The following is a 21,481-nucleotide window of genomic DNA, read 5'->3' on the forward strand; positions in this document are numbered from 1 at the left end:
CCACCAACTTGGCTTTCTTCCTACCTATGCTATCGAATATTCGTCACCAGGACTTTAGTGCCATCACTTTACAACTCTTGAACAGTTTCCTCTACGCATGTCCCACATGCATTTTCGGCTTGACAACTCCAGGCAGCATCACTGCTGCAACACTTTTCCAACATGACTACGATGCCAAGTACTTCACCACTGCGACTTCATCCTTTCTCACATAGAAGAACCTCAAGCCCCAAGACTTCTTGATCTCAACAACGACGGAAAGAAAGAAAAAAGTCAAGATGACTGGCTGTTGACGTCCGTCCTTCTTGTCACATATCAGACATACCTCTTGTTTCCACCAGATCCTACTGGCACCATATGATATGGCAGCCATCAGCAAGCTACCGCATGGGAAACAGCGCGATCCCGAAGTGCTTCGAGCTCTAAAGGCATCGTCAAATTGAGCATGACAACAAATATAGAATTCAGACGATTTGCCGGCGATTGAATAGACGAAATGGCAAACTCAATGTGACACCGTTCAAATGGCCTATGCGCAGTCACTAACACGCCGACTTTGCCGTACAATAGGTTGACGAAGTCATTCACACTTCATTGCAAACAGCCCCAACAGGGCGCCCAAACAACCGCGGCAAGGGCTTCCTTGCAGTGAGCCGACTCCTCAATCAAACACTTCACGAGAGGCCATTGCCGCTGTTGCATTCAACGTGGAGGCAGAGTACACAATCGCATGATCTGACGACAAGGTCTAGAAGCGACAAGCAAATGTTTCAAAGTCCCATTCCAGCTTCGAAAAGCCGTCCTAGACACCTGGCGCTCTGATGCCAAACTTTCCATCATTTGTCCCAAATGTTCACCCTTCTACGGGGTCACGATATACTCGCATAATCAACTCTGGATCAGGCTGCTGTGAGGATACTCTGTGGCGATCGCTGTCAGAGTCCGTATTCAGAGGGGCATTCTACATCATCATCATCTTCTTCTTCTTCGCAGACCTTCACAAAACCCACTTGTTGGCACCTTGGCCTCATTTCGCAAAAAGAGAAGCTATCCACGACACCTACGCTTCTGAACCTGGTTAAGCTAGCTGGATAAGGAATTTTCTGAGCCCTTCCTTCGAAAAGACTGGCACCCTCCAAAGCGTTGCACATCCATGATCCCCCCCCCTCTGAGCGGGAAATGGCGGTGGAGCCCCATGATTGAGATCATTTCTCGCGACGATTCGCAAGTGCTGCGACAGGGAAGCACTCTGGAAACAGCTTATGGTTACTCAAGACGACGTCGCCGGATTGGCTGGGCGAGGGTCAATCTGACCGATGTTTCTCTCTTATAACCCCAGGCTCTGGGTCACCCCAAACCGCGCAATGACCGTCCGAAGAATGGAGAGAGACCTGAATCTCAATCGGCCGAGCGATGACAACGGCACGATACACGTCGTCATTGCAGACGGAGACACTCTTGATGGTGTGCCTGTGGTCAAATGCTGAAAACCACGCCAGCATCTGTGCAAATACTGTGCTTCTCCCTGCAGTCGCACGATCCCAAAATAAACCGGTCGAGCGGCTCAGGACGGGCTAGATCTTTCGTCGACTCCTCCAGGCTAGCAGGTTTCCCATCGGTCAACGGATAACAAACGGCGTTGGCGCCATGGCGGGAGCGCAGAGCAATGGCTTGATTCCCGAGGGTGGTGGCGGCACCCAAGCGGTTGTTTATGGCGTCGAGCAATAGCTCTGAGTCCTAACACAAAATATAACATCATCTACTCCGTAGGGTGTGGGGGAATGGAAAAGACGTGATGACGATGAAAATCCTTGGTCTCGCTGGGCAATGATTGGCAAGCGCATTTCCCACGTCGCCCACGTTCCGACGGAGAGGGATCCAACACCCGGTCGCCTCGTGCAGCAAGCCAGCGAAAGGAAGAGAAACATGGCAACCAAACAACGCAGCATCGACCAGGTCTTGGCGTCAATGATGACCTGGAGATTCTGTGGCGGCTCTGACTGGTCCTGACTCTGCCATCTGCTCACAAGTTCGGATGAGTTGTTTTTCAATGCACCAGGATACGCTGTTCCTGCATATGGCTAGCAGGGGTTCTGGAGGCGATCTGCCAGGGCTCTGCAGGCACGAACCAGTGGGAGCTGCAGGCTGAGAAGACCAAGAAAATCTAGAGCAAGGTCCCGTCAGCGAAGCCGTGAAGCGCAAGCTTGCGCCGTGCAGTGCCGGCCCACCGCCATGTCTGTGTAGCCAATCACCCGGGCCACCACCGACGACGGGATCCTGCGTCCTGCGGACCCAATTTTGGACACGATCCCTTCCATGGGACTTGGTGCCGTTGCCCGGACTGACCAGCCGCTTCTGGTTCGTTGACCCAAGGCCTGGCCCTGGGACATCGGACAACACCCACAGGCCTCATCTCACGTCTCTCTGCGCTCCTCTGGCCTTCCCGGGGCTCTACGGATACGGATGCACTGCTTGGGTGCTATCAATGGGACACCTGAGATAGAGGGATACGCGAGAAGAGCCGGACCCTGTCGTGCTTGTCCGCTATAGCCTACCTTCCAGCACTCAAGGATCAGCCTGTCGTGTCTCCGAGTCTCATCTCCTCGGCTTTTCAGAAAGCTCAGCTTCTCCTCTCCACTTCGTACTGTGGTACGGATAGGACTCTCTCACAACTCTGACAGTTGGATCAGCACTACAGCAGAAAGCAGCGTCGCATTCCCCCAAAGGCAAGGCAGGGAAGGCCCCCATGGTCATTTCGCCCCTGGGGTTGTGCGGCTTGTAGCCTTGCTTGCTTTGGTAGCGGTTATTAGCATAATAACACTTGAAAAAAAAGCAAAAGCAAAGCCGAGCAAAGCGCACAGAGCGACGAGTCTGGCCCCCATGTCCTCGTTCGCGCGCCCACTAGTCACCCACACACCCTTCTCTTTGGCCGCGTCGACCACCAACGGGGGACAACGGGGGGAGGGATGGGGGCCATCGGGACGGGACCCTACAGGCACAGGCATACCAGAGACAGGAAACGCCGTGTCGCCCAACGCTCGCAAAATTTCCGCCAGCCCACACGCCCAGCGGCGCTTGTGCTGGTTGCCCATACAGTTCTGCTGGAGACGGGGCGCCGGGGGCGGTAGGAGGAGTCAGGACTCAAAGGACCTGTGTCGTGGTTGTTCGGCCGAGTCGTGAAAAGGAGAAATACCTCGCCTGCCCCCTCCCACACGCCTTACACTCTCGCTTCTGTTTCCTCACCGTTGCTCTCCTTACCGCTGCGTTCAGTGCCCACACTCTCTTGCAACTGCTCTTCGTCATCGTGCCTTTTTTGCTGCACATTACTCTCATTCAGATTTATCAATATCGACAAGACAGTACCGTCATTCCCTTGACATTGCATTCATTAAAGGCACACGCTTTGCACGCTCACGCACAACTCAACCCGGTGGAAACTCGTCAGCTTTGGTCATACATTGACTTATACCGATTCTCAAAGCCTACATAACTTATCCAACCAACATCGATCAAAATGCGTTTCACCAGCATCTTTGCTCTCCTGGCCGCCTCGGTCGCCGTTGCTCAATCCGCGGATGAGAGCACCACGACCATGACCGCCACCACCACCAAGACGGTTACCATCACCAAGTGCAACCCGACCAACACTGCGTGCCCCTTGTACACGCCGACTTCGACTGTTGCGCCTACCATCAACTCGACGACCTCCACGCCCGTTTCCACCTCCACCTCGTCGTCTTCATCTTCTTCGTCGTCGTCCTCGTCGTCGTCCCACTTCTACCCGGCTGCCAACTCCACCAGCTTTGCTGGCCCGACCGCCTCGGCTCCTTGGACCAAGTCTACCGTCCTTCCCATCAAGACGTCTGCCGACTCTTCCGCCCCCACCTCTGCGGGCAGCGCTGTTCCTTCCGCACCTGCAAGCGCCGGCTCTGGCCTTTTCGTTCAGAGCGGTCTGATGGCCGCCGTTGTCGGTCTCGCTGCTCTCGCGCTGAACTAGACGGCTTACATGGTCGTCAAAGAGCAACTCAGAATTCGCAACTCTCAGTCACTTCACATTAATTCGATTCACGACTGATCTCACTATTATTCTCAGGGGATAGGCTGATTGGAGACCTTTTATTTTATCAACGATTCTGGGTGTTTTGGAAAGCGGATTGGAGCCTCGGCTACCGGGTGGCCTTACACTTCTAGCCATAGACTTATTGTTTGGGTGTCGGGTGAGTTGGAGGAGTTTATACCTACTGGGACATGATTGCAGACATACCCGACAGACGATGCACATACTCATACTCTATTTTCTGAATGAGACGAACCTGAGATGACCTCACATTTTGCCCCTCATTGGCTCTGGAATGCAGTGACTTTGATGAAATGACGCACGATCGGGCCGTTTCGATGTGAGATGTTTGCAAAGACATTTCCCTGATTCACCATGTGTGTATTTGAGCACGACAACTGCAGGGTCTCAACATACTCTACTTATAACCCACCTCGCAGTTCAATTCATCTACTAAGGCATAGGCAGGCCACCATCAGCTCAAAGTGAACGTTGTCCGGGTAGCCGGTGACCTTTTTCTTTCCTTTGCAAGCAGAGAGCAAGTGGCTCATTTTCCTGCGCCTGCATGGGTTATACTTGAAAGGATGAGTCCCGAATGCTCTAGACCTTGGGAAGATTTGACTTGCAACAGAAGGAAGCATCTGAAATGAGTGGCTAAGACAGTACCATTGTCTAAGCCTCCGAGATGAAGCAAAGTCAGGCACTGCCGGCCGTTGGTTCTCTCTAATTGTAGGGTGGGCCAACGGCAAGCCTCAGACGCCAGCCTCAGTACTCCGTCAGTACTTACCTTACCTTACCTTAGGGTATGTATCCGTAAGTAGGTAGATTAGACCATTTCAACGGTACGGCAAGGCGTGGTAGGCTCGTCACGCTGATTCGCCCACGTGGTTGCCTTACTAAAGGAACGGGCCGCTTTCTAGGTCGTCTGTGGTCTGCCCATCAACAAAGACATCCGACGACTCCTCATCATCTTTGTCGGAATTTCTACTGTTTCCAACTCTTCTCTTTTCATTCAAACTACTAGTACCTTGTACTGCATGGTTTTCCTCACTTCCACGTTGATCTCCGGTGGTACACGGATGATTGCTATCCTCGGTCCTCATTGTACTACATGGCAGACATCAAGCTCGACGGCGTCTTCCCCTCCTTCGGTTCCCGACAGTTGTGTGCCAATCGAGTATCAACAGCGGCACCATCCCGGCGGCATGCATCCCTGCAGAGATCACTTCGATTTCCATCGTGCAGAATAGGTCAATAGACTTCTCTCGTTGGTGACGAGTAGTCCAATCGATGGAAGGCATGGAGCACAGCAATACATGTAAGCAAATATATTAATGTATGCGGTGTAATGGTAGTGCAGAGCTCGAGATTCCCTCTCCCTCCTTTTTCAGCTACTCGCACCGCGCCGAATGCGAGACACAAAACCCATCCTCCAAAGCCAAAGAACTCCCCAAACCTATCCAGTCGACTCCTATTACGGCAGATCACGCTCGTGGCCGTATTTTATGCACGCAATAGCCGCAGCTAGCTACCGACATCCGGAAATATGTCGCATCATCGTTGCGCCAAATCAACTCGAAACCAAATCCTCCTGCTTCGATAGCAAGCCAGTCGAAGTTCCAGCTCTATACGCCACACACGCGACTCGAACGTGGCGTACCCGTTGCCCTGATATTGCGTCTCGAATTGAGCACGGAGCGTAAAATAGCCATTGTCCAGGCCCACGAGTCCGGTCTAGCTTCTCCTCTGGTCTTCAACCCGAGCAATTGCCTTGCTCGCAGCTATCGCATAGGGTTTTGTTCCACGGTACTATGTTATTGCAACCACAGATACCCGACTTGTTGTGGGCGCAGACCTTGTCAGCCATGGCGTTTGCTTGCGGCTTGTTATGGGACCGGGCAGGCCTCGTTCGCGTATCAATCATGATTCGGTACACGGTTTGAGTTTGCTGGGTCTTTCTTTCTCTTCGCAAAACCTTGCCTGAAGTCGAGACGGTCTTGTGTGGCGCTGTTCAGCCGTTCGGATAGTGTTTGACGGCTCGGCCCGTCGAGAAATGCTGTGACGGAGAAACTGGGGCTGCCAAGTTTCAATGACAGGAGTGTGCAATGCGACGAATGACGAGGAACAGACGGTGGGTTCTGGATTGCAATGCGACACGGGGGTCTCTTGAGGCTGAGCAGTTCCGGTTGCCAAAGAGCTATCTGCTGCCGACTAAGTTTTTCTCTCCTGTTGATCGTCGGCTCCATCGTCCTGGAGGAACAGGATGCATTCGCTTATATATGTTTTGCATATGGCGGCACCACACACACTCTTTCCGCACACACGCACTTCGTCTCCCTCTTGGTCTCTGGCGCGCGCACACGCACACACACAAGTTCACTTACATCTGACAATCGACCCGCGTCTACATGCGGGCGACGAGACGCACAGGAGCCGTGCAGGGTGGCACTGAACATACATCACTTGTGGCCAACGTCTGGTTAGCTCCCACGCACTTGGGTCGCGGCATTTCACCAGTTCACCAGCACCATAGAAGTGTGCCACTCTGCTGGGTTGACAAGATTGCGCACCGTGCCGGACTTTGCAATGGTAATGCGCATCATTGCAGGATCCTTGGTTTGGATCGTGTATGTTTGCTGCGAACTTCCTGGTCGCGAGTCCCTCCCCGACAGGAGACTTGCGACAAAACGACCCTGTCGGCCAGGATGAGGCGAAGCCTAAGTTGGCGCAACGACCAGCAGCCTACGGCTTCAGGGCCGAGACCTGATACCGCAGCTTCACTTTCTAGAGAGAGATTTTCTCGGGATTTTCTTTGTCTTCCCGCCAGAGCCGCACTGTCAACACTCTTAACCGCCTCAAGACTTGACTATTACTATTCACTCTCGAAAGAGCCTTTACCCTCACGCCTCAAGCCAATCACCTGATGATATTCATCTCAACACACGAGATCAAAGAATGGGCTGTTCTGGCGCAATGCCGCTGCGAAAATTTTCCAAAGGATGTGCATTAGTGGATCGTGGGAGGACGGAGTACTTGACCGAAAGCCCATTAACATTCCCACTCTATTGCGCAGCGTGGCTGCGTGGTGGAAACCCTTGCCCATGGTCCGACGTGATATGGCCGGGGCCTGGGGCAACGAACAGACTTCTTGCAGTTTCCCGATACAAGTTCATTTGTATTGAACATGGCCCGGGCCAGCCAGATGAACATTGACTTCTGCTCGACTTGGTCTCCTTTCTCAAGCGCAGTCTTATTCACACATAGGCTCTCCCCTCAATTTATCGACAATGCCCACCACCATCTTGTTCAGCGGCGCAAAGCGACAGCGGAGAAAGTAAGTCAGCCCTGATACTGATACGGATATCAAAGGACCAAGGCAGTGTTCTGTGTTTCGTACTGCTTCTTAGACTAGCCAGTCTACAGTGATTGACAGCGTCAGGGAGATGGATATGTTCTCCTTCATCATCAAAACGGCAACTCACAGCTGGACGAGCCTGACGAGAGTACGAGGTTCTAACCAGGTGAGTAAAGCCTGACAGTACGGATAGCGGAACTTCTTCACTAGAATAGTGAACCCCTCGGGGTTCACCACGAGATGGGGTGGAGGGAAGGATGGGATGTTGTGCAGATAGGCCCCCTTCTGCGAGTGCGACGGGCTTCGCCATGGAACACACGGCTACGTCAGGCACGCTACCCGTACACTAGACGTTCGCGCGGCAGCAAAACGGTAACCCCCCCGGAATTCTGGGGGTAAAGTAGAGCATATCCACCTTGTTACCCCTTCAGGCTTCCGGGTCTCCAGAGTATGAAAAGGCTGCTAACCCTCTTAAGGCTTTCCGACGTTGTGTTGAGGAAAAAGCAGGGGGGGGGGTTGTAAGGTATAGGTAAGCTGTCACTTTTCACCTTTTTTTCTTCTTGAGGAGCACCGAAGCCACCACCACCCCCAGTATGAATTTCAGTGTGTGTGGAATGTGAATGGAACGTTGTTCTCGTGGTAGAAGAGAGGATAGATTTGCCGATTGCAACCACAGCTAGCTTTCCTGCTGTTGGGCTTTGGTATTGCATGAGCGTCTTATCTACAGAGTATTCGTATACGATATGGGCATTAGGAGGAGTGTTGGGAAGAAACCCCATAAGCACACATGGCTTTTTGCCGAATCCCAGCAAGCGAAAGTACAACGGTTGTCTCACGTCAAAGCGTTTTTTCTTTTATTTATGTTTCCACAGACTGTCATGCAGCAGCGCAGCAGTCACAGTCGCATGCTGCGCCAGACCCCCACTTTGAGAACCATGTCGCTGGGATCTTTGAGGAAACAGAGCTCTCGAGTCTCGACTTTGAGTGCTGGCGGCGGGCCGCGGACCAGGTCTGAACTGAATCGAGTGACAGACCAAGGAGGGAACACGGATATGATTGCGGCACAGCGCCAGTACGAAAGGATTTTGGGCATTCCGTTATTCGGCTCTTTCCCCCTATTTCTCTTCTCCCCCATCTGCCCCTGCTTCGGCGGGGTCCCTGTTTGATTCTGTAGCGGGGACGTAGGATTCGTCGTTGTTGTGCTGCAGAATATCGGCGGACGATGGGTGGTGTCGGTTAAACGTTGTATGCGGATACGTTAGTCCTCGATTTGCAACTTGCAGGTTATTCGCACCCGTGCGGGACGGACTGTAGGTGAATTAGTTCCTTTCTGTCTCGACTTGAACTGCGGGCTCCGAGCTGAAGTGGTATGGTAAGCCATTCGTCCTCCATATTTGCCTCGTGCTCTTGGGTTCGTCGTAGCTTGAAAGTCTGGGGGCATATGAACTCGAAGTCTAAGATGGAAACACGATGATTTTAACCTTCTCCGCTCGTCATGTGCAAGGAAGCGAAAGTGGGCATCTTTCGTCTTGAAATATTGTGTTTCTGCCGTGTATATATATTCAGAAGGAATGCTATGCTTACGGTACGCCGGTCAGCGACCTCCTTGCGTACGGGAAGAAGAGAGATCTGGGGACAACATTTCTCCTACACTTGGGGTCCAGATTAGATGTGATACGATGTAGTGAGATGAGATGTGATATGATTAGGGCGATGATATTCTGCCACCAGCTGCCGCTATTCTGCCACTAAGTGTGGCTGCGGCTGCCACACGACCGCCGGTCTCGGGTATATACGTAAGCTAGGCTCTGCGTAGTTAGAAAAAGTACGGTAATTAACAAATTAGCCTAAGTTAACGAATTAGCCTAAATTAACGGAATCGTCGATTTAGCCGAATTAATTACTTAATTAACTACTTAATTAACTACTTAATTAACTATTTAATTAACTACCTAATTAACTAGCTACCTAATTAACTTACTCAAAAGGCTAGTAGCGATTTACTAATAGTAGTTTATAATAAGGTCGAGGATTTATAATACTTATTTAAGTAGGTTAACTTTATAAGGTATTACTACTTTCGATCGCGACGCGGGTTATAAGTATAATAATAAGTAACGGTAGTTCTAGTAGAGGGCTTATATTAAATAATTCGGACCGCAAAGCTAGCCTCGTAAATAGCCTCGTTAAGTACTACTCTAGCCTTAAGTAGGCTAGAGAAGCGCTAGCTATAAAGTAAGTAATCGTACTCTACGTAACCGTATTCGCCGTAATTAACGGTATATTAATAAACGAAGGGATTGTTAACTTTACGATTATTCTCTTCTTATAGTATATTAACGTTAAGAATAGCTTTAATTAGCGGTAGTAGTAGCGGTAGCGACGGCGAGGTCAATAAAGTAGTGGTTATAGGTAGGTAGGTAGGTAGGTAGGTAAGTAGGTAAGTAGGTAGGTAAGTGGGTAGGTATGGGCAGCTGGCCTCCGGGCTCGGAGGCAGGGGCGGTCGCAGCCACACTTGGGGGCGGGATATCGGCAGGTGCTGGCAGAATATCATCGCCCTATGATTACCTTGTGATGAACAACAAGAGAGAATGACAGAATGGTGGAGAAAGATGCTTTTCCATCGTGCTTCATTTTTTTCGTCAACTTCAGGTGCAAATCTATACTTATTGCTTTTTGAAATAAATTGTCCAAGAGGGATAGTGAAAGAATCTTCAAACGCCGAGGTTGAAATGATAGTTGCAACAGATCCTATTATAAATCTACTAAATTTTGAGAAACAGGCATTGTAATTACGAGACTTTAGTACAACTAGGATGACACACTGCTCATATTATCATACAGGACCAGACCAGACGACCGACGAACTGATAAACAATGTAATGAGATCAAGAGCAGTCAGTGTTCCTTCTCGAGCTTGACTTTCTGTCGAGCGCGAGGAGGCCATTATTCAATGAGCCGAAGCGAAGGGACGAGTCTTGATGAATAGCTCTCAACAACCTGTAAAGTACCCAACTCATTAATGGTCACATTACGAGCAAGATAGATGGACGGAAGGGCGGATGAGATCACTAATCAGTTCCGACGTCGTAACGCTGTCGTGGTTGTTGTCGTTGTTAGTACAGGTAGGTCAGTTGTTCCATTGCCCTCGTTCCCCTTCTCGCCATCTTCTACCCTGCGTATACATACTTGCTCAGTACGCCCAGCACCCGCTGAAGGGATTTGTCGGACAGATCATTTCGGCGCCATCGTGTTGGACGCAACGGGTGCCTTGTGCCTGCTCTGGAGGATTGCCTCCGACGAGGCCCTCAGGTCGCCCGCCGCGTTTTGCCCAGGGTCTTCCGTCCAAGTCACGTACATTGCTTCCAGCTCCGTTCAGTTGCTACCTCCTCTTCGAGATGATTGCTATGGAAATACGCCCCGAGGAACGGCTGATGCCGCAGACCAGGCGAGGATCAATGATATATACTTACCTTCATACAAAGAAATACGAAATGGAAAAAAAACTATCCGTTTGGCATTAGAGATGGAGAAAACAGAAAATCGTTATACGAATGTTGACACCACCGCTTGCCCATCAATTCACTGTGAGGTAGAGGACCTGTGTAGAGAAAAGACCACCAGAGACGTTGTATAGTAGTACAAACGTAGGAAGCTTGTATTCAGACAATCCAAGCGTCACACTCAACTTGTATAAGAACCTCGAAGTGGCCTAGAAGTCTCTGGTCTAGTCCAATGGCCCAAAGGACATCTCACCACATCACAGTGCAGTTCCAAGCCAGACGAAAAGTGTTTGTACTTTTGTATTGATGCGGAAAATTAGCTCGGGGCAAGAAAACCTCCTCCATCACGTGTGCTTGTATCTATGTTCTGACAGAAACATCTCTCCCCAGGAAAACAAGCCAATGCCTACTGCCAGTTGCCTTGTTTTCTTCACTCTTCCCACTTGCCCCGAGCGTACGAACAGAAAGACCAAAACAATGTCTGGGATCGAAAAACCCGCAGTGAGAAATACAATTACAATACATTCGAGAATCCCAGAATGCCGCCCCGTAAACGCCTTAGAAGTCAAAAGCAAGGTTTGAACCGGCCGATTGCCGAGCCAGGTATAATATGCATCGAATGCTTGGGGAAGGAGAAGAAAGAAATGCGCCCCGAGGGACCCGTTCATCTTCATCGTTGTCATCATCGCCGTGTCGTGGACATCATGCCGGTCAAAGCCGGCTTCCACCCGTAAACACCATCCTAATTTGCCGCAATCTCCAAGGTTACCAGAACCCAACGCCAATTCATGCAGAACAACATGGACCGGTCGTGATCATCATCATCATAAGTGGTTAGTAAGTGGTCGGCCCGAGTCACGTGGCCCGGAGTAGAAACTCAAGAACGAGGGCCAGGCTGGATGCCTCTGCGTGTCACCTAGGCACCAGAGACTTTGCGGGCCGTCGACGCCGCCGTGGCTGACGTTGCCGAGGTACCCACGCTGCCAACACGGCCGCTCGTCTTTCGAACTCCATCCTTGGACCTCGGCGACTCGCCCGATCGCTTACTGCCACGAACCTTGGTGAGAATGCCGGACGCGCTGCTGACTCTATCCACTTGCTTGACGCGTGATGTTCCGAGGTTCTCGACGTCATTGCTGGCATCGTTGTCGATGTACGTCTGGTACACAGCGGCAGCTGAGTGACTAACCGAGCGCTTTTCACTGCGACCAGGTGACGCGGACGGTTTCCGTTGCGAGCGCATGCGGAGGTGAATTTCTTCATCCGACTCAGCGCTATGAGAATGCTTGTGGACTGTGATGGTCTCGGCGTCTTGGTGGATGCCCGTTTCTTCCTCGACTGTTGCGGTGTATGAAGTTGACCTTTGGTATGGGTGGTGGCGGTCTGCCCTATTGGTCTTCCTCGGCTGACCAGGAGTCGGCGCTGGGAGGTAGTCTTCCTGAACCCCAATGTTATTGCGGTCGTGGTCGACTTCGCTCAAAGGCGTCCGGTTGGAGGTGCTTCGGTGCGGGGGCGTGGATGCCTGACCGGCACGAACCGACGTCTTCTGCATGGCGCGGATCGGGGTGCTGGGGACAGCGGCATTGGCGGCCATTTCTTTGCGGAGCTTGCGCTCGATGCGCTCCTCGATCCACCACTCACGGAAGATACCCTGGTTGATGTGAAGCCAGTGCTGCTGGGGACCGACGACCATACCGGGGCGCATGAAGCGCATAAAGGCAATGATCTCGTTGGCCGTGAAGCCGTGGCGGTAGATGAGGTATGCACCAATGAGGCAGCCTGTTCTTCCGAGACCGGCCTTGCAGTGGACAGCGATGCCCTTCTTCTTGACGGTGATGGTCTCGTGTGCCAGTCTGATGAACTTGCGGACAGTGGTGAGAGGCGGGCAGGTGCCGTCGTCGAAGATCATATCGAGGTGAGAGATGCCCATTGACTCGAAGAAGGACGGGGAGTACAGAGGCGAGTTGAGGCGAACAACGAGGCCAATGTTTCTCTCGGTGAAATGCTTCAGAACGTTCTTAAAGGGTTGGGGAAGCGTCTTGTTGGCATCCAACTGGCCGAGTGACTTGGGAAGCGCATCAAATTCCTCAGTGCCTTCGAGGACCTTAGCAACGGGTGTGTGTTGCGGCGAGGCAAAGGCCAGGAAGTGTGGCGTGATCCAGTTGAAGTCTCCGTGCTCCACTCTCTCAAACTTCTCATACTCGTCGAGGTCGAAGTTGTCGAGGGCGCAGCAGCCCTCCTCCTTGGCCTTCCAGACGCCGTAGACAACATCTTGGACGGTGATGCCGTAGTCGGCCTGAGAGTATCCAGCGTCGCGGAAGGGCATCAAAGGTGGGTCGACTTGAGCGATGGGGGCCAGGGCCAGATGCGGGGGCCAGTTCTGAATAAGGACCATGTAGCAGGCGAGCATGCAAGCAGCGTTGGCGCGACCTTGTAAACTGTTAGCTGGGGGTTCCCATGACAACTATCTAATACCGCCGACTCACTTCTGGGGTCGGCTCTACTCCAGAAGACAATTGGGCGATCCTTATTCTCCTTGGCACCGAGGACGTCATGGAACTGCAGGGCGAAGCGGTACAGGTGACCAATGTGGAGCGGGCCAAAGTCGTGGTGGAAAGCATTGTACAGGAGGGTATCGTCGACGGTGAAGTAGTACGGTGTTTGACGGGCGGCGGTCTGGACGGGTGTCGGGCCTTCGGCCGCTCTCTGTGATCGCTTTCTAGGTGAAGACTGGGCAGCTTCACCGTAGGGGAAGATGGTCTCGGCCGTGGGCGGGTGGATGTAGGCGGCCAGGTACAGGCGGTCTGGAAGCCAAGTCAGAATTGAGATTGGTAAGAAGGCGCAATAGAGGTAGGGATGAAGCTGGGGTAAGGCATAGTTGAAGCTGTCGCATGTTGCGCTTACGTCGGCTTGCGGCGAGCGAGGCGACCGAGACGGCGCAGGATAATGATGCGACATGGTTGTGATGTTGAGGGCGGGCAAAATGCACGATTTGGGAGTTGAAAGAGCACGCGCGATAACTCACCTGGGATGTACTCAATGACCTGGCCCATGTTGGCACTCTTGGATGAAGGCGCCATTGGGACTCGTGAGTCTCTGTTTCCTCTCTGAAGCTATTGTCCGGTTGAGGTTGGGATGAGGCAGTTGCTCTCGGCGCCGGAAACCAAGATGCAACTTGGAGGAGGCTGGAGGCTGGAGGGGGTCGAAATGATCAAGGCAGGCGCCGAGATTATCCAGAGGCGAGGCTACTCCTTTGTATGCGAAGTAATGCGCGCGCAAGGGAATTCGGGAAGGCGGTCCCTGGGAAAAGCGTCGTGCAGCAAATGGGTGCGGGATTGTGAGCTGGGTTGAGGCAGGAATGTTGAAATGGCTGGTCTGAAACAATAACAACAACAAGCAGCTACTGTACACCTTTTCGGTTTTGATGTTTTTTTCTTTCCTGGTCTGACCCAAAAAGCTGCGACGCCCTTGCGGAGAATAGAGAAGGAAGCGCAAGAGAAAACAGCAACCCGACTCAAGGGAGATGTGATGCTTCAAGGGCGGACAAGACAATTGTCGGAGTCTATTGGGAGGATGAGGTAAAAGGAAGGTATTGCGAAAGCGCAAAGGAGACCGAGTGACGGTGTTTTTGTATGGTTTGCTGTGTGTTTTGCTCCAAGCGGTCAATATGGGGCCGGCCCAAAACAGCAAGGGTCGGTTGTTGTTCCCTTAGCCTTCTGTGCAGTGTGGCGCCCCCCAGGTGGCCCCCCCTGCACCACGGCGACCACCGCGCTGTGGTGTGTTCTGGCCCTGCTCATCCAGTCTTGTGCTGGCTGCCGGGCTGCCAGGTTCGTTGTCACGACAACCTGCCAGGGGGAGCACTGGCCAGGTGCGCCTCCTGACGGATGGATCGAACCGTCCCATTGGCTCACAACGCCTGAGGCAAACGCACCCGCCTCAGATCCCGCTTGGCTTACCACCTGGACTAAGATATCTACCACCTCACCACCTTACCGTGGGTAAACAGGTACCAAGTATCTTCCCTTTACCATGGAAACTAAGCCCTTTGCAGCATCTGACGGCTGTTGACCACCGCTTGCGCAGCTAATGCCCAAAAGAAATGCCCCCTTGCTCTCTCTCCAGGTTCTATCGGTTTGTTCCAACAATAACAAACCAGCCAGGCACAGATGGGCAACCGTCTCCGCATGAACTCGTTTAAGCCTTCTCAGGTTGCTTATCGGGCGGCATTGCATCAGACAACATGTGAGCCGCCAGGGCAACCCCACGTTGCGCATCTCGTCCCTCTGTGGACTCTTGAACTGTGGGCTCTACCTTACCTTACCGTCTACGGATACGGGATAGGTATGGAACAACACGCACTTCATCCATCCCGTTGGAACCAATAGAACATGTGTGTAAGTCAAAGAGGTCACCAAGTCACCTTGGGGACGGCCCGAGAGCCCTTGTGCGTGTGCGTTGGCTACATTGCTTGATTCTGTCGTGTGTCACATTCGACCCTAGACTGAGATGCCGCCATGGAAACAAGCCCGTGGAATGGCGGGGCACTGTGCTCCCTACTACGTAGTCACACTATCCTTACTTTTCTCGGTCCCTCCAAGGTTTGTGCTCACCTCATGTTTCCGTCCCGCTGTCCCGCTCATTGTTTGGTTTCTTCAAGGTACGCACGCAGTACGTACAGTACGTTACTTTGGTGTTTGCCGGCCGGACAGGAATTTTCTTGCGCCGCCAATGACGACTTTGCCTTCTCTTTCTGCTTCCTGTCAAGTTCCTTTTCAGGAAGATCTCCATCCCTCCCCCACAGAGCCGCCGTGACAGCGCAACATCGACGGGGCTTGCCCATTTCTGTCCACCCAAGGCACCTCATCACTTTACTTACCTAAGATAGTCTACCTGACTATCTCTATCTCGATTTCACCCCTCCCCCTCCCTCCACATCCCACCTCCAAGCGCAGAACTCCCAGCGCCGAGAATCCCCAACCATGGCCGTCCACAACACCATTGACCAAGAGTTCCCCTGCTCATTGTGAGTTGTCGCCGCCATACCCAGATCCCGCATGGACCCCCCCCATTTCTCCTCGTATTTGTACCATACCCACCTCATAGAGGTACAAAAAACTGAGACATGCGAAACGATTAGAACAATCAACGTCCCCTTCCCGACCCCGCGCCTAGCCACCGTTGCGCACAAAGCCCTCGCCGTCGACCAAGAACTGTCTCCCCTCGTCCGTCGCACCTTCTCCATCGATTCCGACTCACCGACTGACGCCGGCGCCGACGCTGCTTCCGTCCTGCGCGTACACTACAAGGCCACCACAAACCGCATGCTTCGCGTGGCCGTCAACGGCCTCATGGAGAGCCTGAACCTCGTTGTCGAGGTCATGGAGGAGCTGGATGTTGATGTTTTGGAACACAACCGGGACTCTTCGCAATAAGGGGCTCGGAAAAGAAAGAGAAGGAGCAGTGAAGACGGGGAGGGGAGAAAAGAAAAACGCCTCTCGTGGATTGCTACTCGAAATATGGGAAACTAAAAGGAGAGAAAAAAAAATACAGCTGATCGCTGGAAATCCAAGACAAGAGAGCGGGAACGAAGTCGCACGCGATGGGAAGAGAAGACGGGAAACGATGCATCATGACTTCATTTTTTACATTTTTTGTGATACCCTAGAATACACAGCCACATGATATGTGACATGATCACAAGGCGCCAGTGCTCTCTCTGTAGAGCTCTAGTCTAAATTTGCTTCTAGATTCTCCTGAGCCTAATACCTTAGCTTCAGGCAGGCTTGTGCCGGCGATGACCCCTAATGCGGCCAAGTACAGCAAACGTGGCAGGATATGTTTCCTAACGGTTATACGACTCCAGATATCCCTCTATGGCCCCCCTTAATTACTTCATATATCATGCCCGCCCGGTCTCTTGACCAATATATTGTCTCTGTGGCTCTCAAGGCCATCATTACAGACGCGCTCGTCTAGCTCTCCACCGCCTCCTTCTGCTCCAAGGACTTTTCCTTGAGCTCCAACTTCTTCTCCGCCTCCTCGGCTCGCTTGTTGGCATCGGCGACTTCCTGCTTGAGCTGTTTAATGTATTCAATGGCCAGCTCAACGGTGCTGGCTTTACTGTTCGGCGCCCCTCCAGCCTTGGCCTCTTTTTCTCTCTCTTTCCTCTCTTCGCTTTCGCTCTTGGATTCCTTTGGCGGCTGCGGCAGCAGCGTCGCAATCTCTTGCAACGCCGAGTTGATTCGGTTCCGGCGGCCCTGTTCCGCAATCTTGTGAGAAGTACGCTTTGATGTGAGGTTGGTCGACAGTTCGCTGGGATACGTCACACCGGGCACGGTATTGCCCTCGAGGATGTTCTGATAGTTGGACTTTGACATTAACAGACGAGATGCGGTGTCTTCGGCGGACATGCCACCGGGGGTTCCAGGTAGGAGCGGCTTGATGCTAGGAGATATCCTCGGCCGCAACGCAGGCGAAACGTGTACCGAGCTCACGCTTCCCCTCTTGCTCTGGCTTCCCCTGGCCAACAGCTTTGGCGTTTTCCGCGCTGATGGACCTGAAGATCCAGGAGCAAGGTTCGGGCTCGCGCTGGCTGACGCAGCAGCGGTGGGTTTGGCGAATACAGGGGAAGGGAGCGGCTGGAAGGACGACCCCGCAGCCGTGCCAGGGTCCACAGGCGACTGAGTCGGCGTTGATGTGTCCAGTCTAGAGGGTTTCGTTTTTGATGAAGAAAAGTTCACGGATTCGGGCAACTCGAACGATTCAATATGGTCTGATGGGCCTAGATCGAGAGGATTTGATGAGGCGGAGTTGTTTGCGCTGGAAGCAGGCAGCTTCATGAGAGAGGCCGGTGTGGCGGGAGACGGCTTCCCTTGAACGTGAGCCGGAATCCCGGGATGAGGCTGAGGTTGAGGTTGAGGTTGAATAAAGGGTGATTTGCTCGATTGCTTCTGTTGCGGAAGAGGTGGCGGGGGCATATCTGAAAGGTTCTCCGGCGATACTGACGCATTTTCAGACTCCTCGCTGCTCATCGGGGCTGGCAGAGCCGTCGAAGGAAGCATCTGATCCAACCCATCCTCGTTCACCTCCCGCATTTCCGAGAGAGCCTGTGATACCATCTTCGGCGTGGGTGTTGCCCTTTTGCGCTGTGGTTTTGAAATCGGCGACTGTCGCACACTAGATTTGGCCTTGGCTCTCGAGGCGTTGGTCTTGCGGGCCTTCTTTGATAAATCTACCACAGGCTGTTGCGCGGTCGTGGTTTCAACATCCATCTCGGCTGGTGAATTGTGGTTTGAGAGGGACGATCGACGGTCGTAAAGCAGTCCCTGGTCGCTTTGCGCGTGTAGTGCCGGCGAGGTGAGAGGGCTGAAGTATGCGCCTGGAATTGTAAATCCGCCAGCTTCCATCTGGAAGTGAGGATCCAACGGTGTTACAGCTGGCGAGACCAAGGGAGTGAAAGCCATCTATTACGTTCAGCTAAAGAGGTTCGTTGCACTGCGAGGGGGGTCAACTCTTACATCCTGCTGCTCCTTCATCCTTTGATACCTGCTGCCAAACATGGGCGTCTGGCTTTGGTCGTTTGAGTAGAACTGGTTGCTGGCGGGCGGCATTTCGAGACTCTGAGGTGTAGGGGGAACGGCGTGTGTCTGGCTAGCGTAGTATGCGACTTGTTGTTCTTGTATCTGGCGATGTTGCTGTTGCATCCTTTGCTGCTGTAGGTACTGTATCTGGGCGTCGATTTCGGTAATGGCATCGGTTGACGTCGACGGGGGAATCATTTGAGTCTGTATAGCAGGGTGCGCGGCGGCCGTTGTCATGTTGATAAGCTGCGCTTGCATAGCAGAGGTGGTAGCTCCCATGAGCATGGACGTGTCGGTTCCTCCCATCTGAGTATCGATCTGCTCGCGACCAGGCTGATGCATGATGCCGGTCCCGTTGCCAGTCTGATAGTCGTTGAAGTCGAAGGGCATCGCATCGCTGAGGTTGCCCATCCCACCCAAGTCCAAGAATTGCTGAAACTCCTCATCGTGGTTTGGTGCCAAAGTCGGGTCCTGGGGGTTCCAAGAGGCGGCGTCCATCATGGCTACACTGAAGGTTGCGGCTCCGGCTCGGAGAATTTCGAAGCCCGGACTGCAAATGGCGCTGTCGTGGAAACACCGTCGAATCTTGTGCGCCTTCCTTTTTGCAATATCCGATTTCTAAGATCCTGATCAATGAGCTCGATTGGCGCGGTCGTACGCCGATAGCGACAGTCGTTGAAGTATGTCGGGGTGAAATAGGTGAGAGAGGCTCAGTAGGTTGCGCATAAGGCAGTGTATGGAACGTAAAGGCACGGCTTGTCGTGGGGTTCTGTTCGAGGGGCGTGGGGAATACGGGATGAAAATGTGCCGGGCGCAAAGTGTAAAGCGCAGTGCCTCGCGCCGAATGAATTCGGTGGGAGACTTCGCTCTCTCAATGCCAAGAAGAATTCGGGTTTTGAACAACCTGTGACGGAGTGATGGACGAGGTTGAAAGATGGTGTTGGAAACAGGAAAACCTGTCTCTCTTGGTGGAGAGAGAGAGGCTGGAGAAGACGAGCCGACGGAGCTGAGGGACTGAGAGGCAGTGGCAGTGGCAGCGAGCAGGTGATAATGGTGGGAATGGTGGGGGGAGACACACCTACTGCGTACATACGCATTAGTGCACTAGAGAAGGAGGTGGGACGGGGGTGCATTCAGATGGATGGATTGCCATTGGCAGCCGGTGAGTGGTTGACGAGCCCGTGGACACATTTTTTTCTCGCGTACCTTGGACTGGCAGACCCAAGCTTTGCCTCGATAATCGACTGCTTCCTTGCTCAGGACATGGATGACAAGTGAACTGGCCCGTGCCCGGCGCATTCATGCTTCCAAGGACTCCCCAGTACAGGGATTTTATTATGTGATTATTGTTGAGCTATCCGTAACTGCACTAGGTTTCTGTAAATTGGTCGAACCGACCGACACGCGGTTAAATTGGGAAGCAGAAAAAAAAAATACACAGTATGATATCCGTTACTCCCGTACTCAGGGATCCTACCCGAACAATCTTACCAACGGCAACATGTCATGTTGGCGGGTGTATCACCACCAGCGACACCCGCTAGCACCTTCAGATCTCGGATCGTCAGCAGGTTGGATGAGGTCACAGGACAATCCTGAGCGATCGCCGCGCCTATGAATACCCATCATAGCCGCAAGGTAAGGTATGTTTGCGCTGAAGCCGCAGTCGAAGATTATTCGCTGCGAAACAGTTGCCCAACACGGTTTCAAGTCCGATCACTTACCTACTGGCCGGGAATATCCGCCTTCGCTTCAAGCACTGTCCGAACCCTCGGGCAATGCTCAGTGTGAACTATGAAGTGAGCAAGCATTTCCCTGCGTCTAGTTAGACCATTCCATATCTCCGGAGACAACACCACGAGGATACTTATCTCAGGCTACTATACAGTTCAGGACTATGTATCTACTCCGTACGCATCTTGGCCAAGTTCTACTTGCCTGCCACTATCCCAGGGGTCTTTTGTCTGTGCTCAATCTGACCCTGTCCAACCTTCTCCATGAGATAAGAAACCTCCTCTTTTCTTTCAAGTTTCAACTGACAACAGTGGAGGTATTACACTATTTCCAGATGGCCCCTCTCGGACTCGGAATGATTGTCGGGGAAACCACAACGTGCAATGGCTGGTATTTTCTCCCCAACCATGGCACTCACCCAGCCATCGTCCCACGACTTCCCAGTCACGGCGCTGGAGAGTTCAATTATGAGGACGGGACGAGGGGAGAAATTTTCTCACCCGATGTCTTTTTACGGATTGGCGCTCCGATCACACCGAGGCCTTGAGCAAGCAAGATTGACTTAAAGTGGATCCGGACCCTCATCGGCAACGGCGCCGGCGCCGCGCCACGCAAGTTCGTCGGAATCGAGCTCGAGCTTTAACCGCTCCAAGCCCAAGACTCGCTGTTGCTTCCATACTAAGGAAACCTTGGGATGCGAGATGCCAGCTGAGGTATGGTAAGCTTCCCAACCGCCCAGAAGAGTCAAGAGACATCCCGCAGCCAAGCCCATCACGGCAGACGTCAAAACTGACAGCCCAGGCAGGCTCTCTCTAGCCAGCAGGCGGAGCCATGTTCCACACTACGAGTCCGTGACTCGTGAGCTTGTCTACTCGGGTCCCATCTCGGATCTCCGACTTCGATCCTGACAGGCGTCGTAGGCCCATAGTGCGGTTATTTAATATCCAGCCCGGAATCGGTGCTGCACTGCCTGCAAGTCATGAGCGATGAAGGGACCAGAAACGGGGTCAGACGAACAATGCAACCTGTCGCCTTTGGTTTAATTTGGATGACCGGTAGTTGGGTACTGCTGATTGACATTGGGCCCAGGTTGCAGTCGTATTGGTCTCCCAAAGTCCAGGGTCCATTGAGACTGATGAAGAAGAGCATCGTCATCAAGGGATGTCCTTGTTGCTGCTTTAGGTTCTCACACGAGCTGCTCACGTTACCGAGTGACGGCTCGAGTTGCCCCCTCTCTGCGTTTGCCTGCCCC

General features: G+C 52.7%; 9 protein-coding genes across 9 annotated transcripts; 3 read left to right on the forward strand and 6 right to left on the reverse strand.

Moving 5' to 3' along the window:
- Nucleotides 1–1,364: 1,364 nt before the first annotated feature.
- On the forward strand, nt 1,365–2,010 carry CLUP02_05998 (uncharacterized protein; the record flags this gene model as incomplete). The annotated part of the gene is made up of 3 exons (XM_049285002.1): nt 1,365–1,475; nt 1,600–1,716; nt 1,771–2,010. 3 exons carry the CDS (start codon nt 1,365–1,367, stop codon nt 2,008–2,010), a joined length of 468 nt encoding a protein of 155 aa, XP_049142145.1.
- Nucleotides 2,011–2,750: 740 nt separating this feature from the next.
- On the reverse strand, nt 2,751–3,092 carry CLUP02_05999 (uncharacterized protein; the record flags this gene model as incomplete). The annotated part of the gene is made up of 2 exons (XM_049285003.1): nt 2,751–2,812; nt 2,918–3,092. 2 exons carry the CDS (start codon nt 3,090–3,092, stop codon nt 2,751–2,753), a joined length of 237 nt encoding a protein of 78 aa, XP_049142146.1.
- Nucleotides 3,093–3,514: 422 nt separating this feature from the next.
- CLUP02_06000 (uncharacterized protein) lies at nt 3,515–3,997 on the forward strand (the record flags this gene model as incomplete). The annotated part of the gene is made up of 1 exon (XM_049285004.1): nt 3,515–3,997. The coding sequence occupies one exon, from the start codon at nt 3,515–3,517 to the stop codon at nt 3,995–3,997; it is 483 nt and encodes a 160-aa protein (XP_049142147.1).
- Nucleotides 3,998–5,791: 1,794 nt separating this feature from the next.
- Nucleotides 5,792–5,981, reverse strand: CLUP02_06001 (uncharacterized protein; the record flags this gene model as incomplete). Its single annotated transcript, XM_049285005.1, has 2 exons — nt 5,792–5,838; nt 5,891–5,981. 2 exons carry the CDS (start codon nt 5,979–5,981, stop codon nt 5,792–5,794), a joined length of 138 nt encoding a protein of 45 aa, XP_049142148.1.
- Nucleotides 5,982–7,005: 1,024 nt separating this feature from the next.
- Nucleotides 7,006–10,432, reverse strand: CLUP02_06002 (uncharacterized protein; the record flags this gene model as incomplete). The annotated part of the gene is made up of 11 exons (XM_049285006.1): nt 7,006–7,119; nt 7,199–7,290; nt 7,353–7,474; nt 7,540–7,713; nt 7,836–8,243; nt 8,312–8,614; nt 8,707–8,818; nt 8,894–8,940; nt 8,997–9,160; nt 10,255–10,279; nt 10,335–10,432. The coding sequence occupies 11 exons, from the start codon at nt 10,430–10,432 to the stop codon at nt 7,006–7,008; spliced, it is 1,659 nt and encodes a 552-aa protein (XP_049142149.1).
- An 827-nt stretch (nt 10,433–11,259) lies between these two features.
- Nucleotides 11,260–11,601, reverse strand: CLUP02_06003 (uncharacterized protein; the record flags this gene model as incomplete). Its single annotated transcript, XM_049285007.1, has 1 exon — nt 11,260–11,601. The coding sequence occupies one exon, from the start codon at nt 11,599–11,601 to the stop codon at nt 11,260–11,262; it is 342 nt and encodes a 113-aa protein (XP_049142150.1).
- Nucleotides 11,602–11,831: 230 nt separating this feature from the next.
- Nucleotides 11,832–13,995, reverse strand: CLUP02_06004 (dual specificity phosphatase; the record flags this gene model as incomplete). Its single annotated transcript, XM_049285008.1, has 3 exons — nt 11,832–13,345; nt 13,402–13,824; nt 13,941–13,995. 3 exons carry the CDS (start codon nt 13,993–13,995, stop codon nt 11,832–11,834), a joined length of 1,992 nt encoding a protein of 663 aa, XP_049142151.1.
- A 1,899-nt stretch (nt 13,996–15,894) lies between these two features.
- Nucleotides 15,895–16,347, forward strand: CLUP02_06005 (uncharacterized protein; the record flags this gene model as incomplete). The annotated part of the gene is made up of 2 exons (XM_049285009.1): nt 15,895–15,938; nt 16,053–16,347. 2 exons carry the CDS (start codon nt 15,895–15,897, stop codon nt 16,345–16,347), a joined length of 339 nt encoding a protein of 112 aa, XP_049142152.1.
- Nucleotides 16,348–16,887: 540 nt separating this feature from the next.
- Nucleotides 16,888–19,794, reverse strand: CLUP02_06006 (helix-loop-helix DNA-binding domain-containing protein; the record flags this gene model as incomplete). Its single annotated transcript, XM_049285010.1, has 5 exons — nt 16,888–18,378; nt 18,433–19,113; nt 19,239–19,509; nt 19,574–19,599; nt 19,702–19,794. The coding sequence occupies 5 exons, from the start codon at nt 19,792–19,794 to the stop codon at nt 16,888–16,890; spliced, it is 2,562 nt and encodes an 853-aa protein (XP_049142153.1).
- Between the last annotated feature and the right edge of the window lie 1,687 nt (nt 19,795–21,481).

Source organism: Colletotrichum lupini, chromosome 3, assembly GCF_023278565.1.
Source record: "Colletotrichum lupini chromosome 3, complete sequence".
Classification (NCBI taxonomy): Eukaryota; Fungi; Ascomycota; class Sordariomycetes; order Glomerellales; family Glomerellaceae; genus Colletotrichum; species Colletotrichum lupini.